General features: G+C 37.8%; 1 protein-coding gene across 1 annotated transcript in view; it reads left to right on the top strand.

Moving 5' to 3' along the window:
* The window catches only part of LOC106875297 (pyruvate dehydrogenase phosphatase regulatory subunit, mitochondrial), a 30,237-nt gene that overhangs the window by 17,908 nt on the left and 9,554 nt on the right, over nt 1–2,775 (top strand). The window contains exons 7-10 of the mRNA XM_014923385.2: nt 419–533; nt 1,190–1,342; nt 1,503–1,627; nt 2,154–2,346. Coding sequence (XP_014778871.1) covers nt 419–533; nt 1,190–1,342; nt 1,503–1,627; nt 2,154–2,346 — 586 coding nt within the window. The remainder of the gene's footprint in view (nt 1–418; nt 534–1,189; nt 1,343–1,502; nt 1,628–2,153; nt 2,347–2,775) is intronic.

The following is a 2,775-nucleotide window of genomic DNA, read 5'->3' as shown; positions in this document are numbered from 1 at the left end:
GTTGAGAGGAATTCTTTGGGGTTTGAATAATTCACCTTTGGAAACATGGGTGTTTTGCTCAACATCCTTAAACAAACCTTATTCAGAGACCTTTTGAGCGGGATGGGCTACTCGACCTGAAGAAAATTCTAACTGGGCCCCACCTGCGAGGTCATGCACTGTTTATCTTGATATGAGATCACCATGTCGCGCACATATGGGTGTGATGCATGTGCCTGGTGTACCCTTACCAGACGAGTAGTCATGATGGGTATAATGGGCTTCGTATATTTTACCCCATTGTCACTTTGATGGCATGCACTGCTCTCTCACTCAATAATAATAATAATAATAATAATGAACTGCATACAAAAAAAACAGAGCACAAGAATCTTTGCTGGAGAAACAAATTTTAATTTTTACATGTATTATTTTCCAGTGGTCCCGAGAAATTGGTAAAAGGACCATTCCCCGTGTACGTGTACCTGTACATGCTTGTGAACATTTCTACATTGTTACTAAACCATTTGGTAATATTGATCCTATGATGCCAGGTATGTACCAATCACTTGTAACTGTGCTGGATATTCTGAAACTGTTCAGACAGAATATTTCTATAATTACATTTTTATATATGTACCACAGGCTTCTTTCAGCTTCCATCTATACTCACAAGGCTTTGATTGGCCCAGGGCTGCAGCAGAAGACACTGCCAAAATGTGTAGAAGCTCAATGTATAATACACACACACACACATACGGCAGTGATTTTGAAATTTCAGCCTGTTAAACCCCATCAGAATACAGTCTGACAATGAAAATTCGAAGTCACTATTAACAATATTGCTGTTTCAGAATAAACACACACAATATTTCGATAACATATATCTGAATGAGTAAATTACTTTCAAATCATAAAAGTAAATTGTAATCCTTAAGGTTTTATTATATAACACCTTTCTTTTTACACCTGGTGTAGCCCTGATAGTCAGCCATCATAGAGCAGATGATCCTTTCTAGATTAAGTTAAATTAAGGCAGGTTTGGAAGTTAGAATTTTAAACCAAAGAATAACGGTGTTCAGAATAAACATATTTAATATTTCGTTTTTCTACACATTATAAAGATCTTAACATTTCCAGTCTTTGGTAGCTATGTTTAGCACCATTTCAACCTTCCTTTATTTCTAATTTTCTTTCAAATTCTTTGTAGTTGTAAGAGATTATGATGGCCAAGTATACATTCGTGAATGGAGTGGAGGAGTTCTGGCTGGAGGATTTGAACCTCAAGCCAAACCAGTCTTTCATCATGGTGTTCCTGAAAATTTTGAATACCAACTTCTTCCTGAAGACTGGGATCATTTCCGTAAGATTACTTCCTTTTTTTTTTTTTTACTTTTTTTTTAATTCTCACATAAATTGATGGTGTAATTGTAATAATAATAATAATAATAATAATAATTATTCCATTTTTTAAATGAAAATATTCATATATTGCAATTTTTTGTTTTTTTCTAACATTTCAGAAGTTCTTTTGGAGCCAATTCTCCACCGATTTCCTGGTGTTGGAGAAGCTCAGGTCCGACAACTTTTAAATGGTCCAGAATCATTCACACCTGATGGAACGTATATTGTAGGAGAATCTCCTGAGGTGAGCTATTCACACTTGTGTGTTGCGTGTGTGTGTGTGTGTGTGTGTAGTAATGTTTCCTATGAGACAGACATGTCTTTCATGACAGACTGGAAGCAAACACCATCATTTGTATGATACTGATGCTCGTTTACAACAGTCATGTTGCCATGCAGCAGAATTGAACCTGAAACCATGTGGTTGGTAAGCAAAATTCTTAACCCCACAGCTACTGCTACTCCATCCTCAGTGAAGGGGATCTTGTTTTTGCAAGTTAGCTGGCGACCTCACTGCTGCTGGTGCCATGTAAAAAGCAACCTGTACACTTTGTAAAGTGGTTGGGTGTTAGGAAGGAAGGACATTCAGCTACAGAGAGCATAGTAAAACAGACAGTAGAGTAAGGCAGAGTCTCCTGGCCTGCCAGCTCCTGTCAAACCATCCAACCCATGCCAGCATGGAAGGAGGACGTTAAATGATGATGCTCATGATGATGATGATGATGAACATATTCTATGAACTAAAAGTGTTTGTGACTTTATCATTTCAGGTGGATAATTATTTTGTAGCTGCTGGCATGAATTCTTCCGGAATTGCTGGCTCAGGAGGTGTTGGTAAGGAGGTTGCTGACTGGATTGTAGATGGTACCACCAGTAAGAATCTATGGTCTGTTGATGTGAGCCGATTTGTTGACTTACACAATAACAGAAGGTTCCTGCGGGACAGAGTAAAAGAAGCAGTCGGTTAGTAGTCTATTATTATAATGATAATAATAATAATAATAATAATAATAATAATTCTCTCTACTATAGGCACAAGGCCTGATATTTTGTGGTGGGGGACTAGTCAATTACATCAACTCCAGTGTTTCACTGATACTTAATTTATCAACCCCAAAAGGGTGAAAGGCAAAGTTAACCTCAGCAGAATTTGAACTCAGAATGTAGCAATGGGCAAAATACCACTAAGCACGTTGCCCGGCATGCTAATGATTCTGCCAGCTTACCACCTTCAATGACTTCAAATTTTGGCACAAGGCCAGCAGTTTCAAAACGAGGTGGGTGGGTAAGTCAATTACATCGACCCCAGTATTCATCTGATACCTATTTTATTGACTCCGAATAGATGAAAGGCAAAGTCAACCTCAGTGGAATTTGAACTCAGAACATAAA

This window comes from Octopus bimaculoides, chromosome 6 (assembly GCF_001194135.2).
Source record: "Octopus bimaculoides isolate UCB-OBI-ISO-001 chromosome 6, ASM119413v2, whole genome shotgun sequence".
Classification (NCBI taxonomy): domain Eukaryota; kingdom Metazoa; phylum Mollusca; class Cephalopoda; order Octopoda; family Octopodidae; genus Octopus; species Octopus bimaculoides.
The sequence above is the reverse complement of the archived record's forward strand: the minus strand, read 5'-3'. Positions and strand labels throughout refer to the sequence as shown.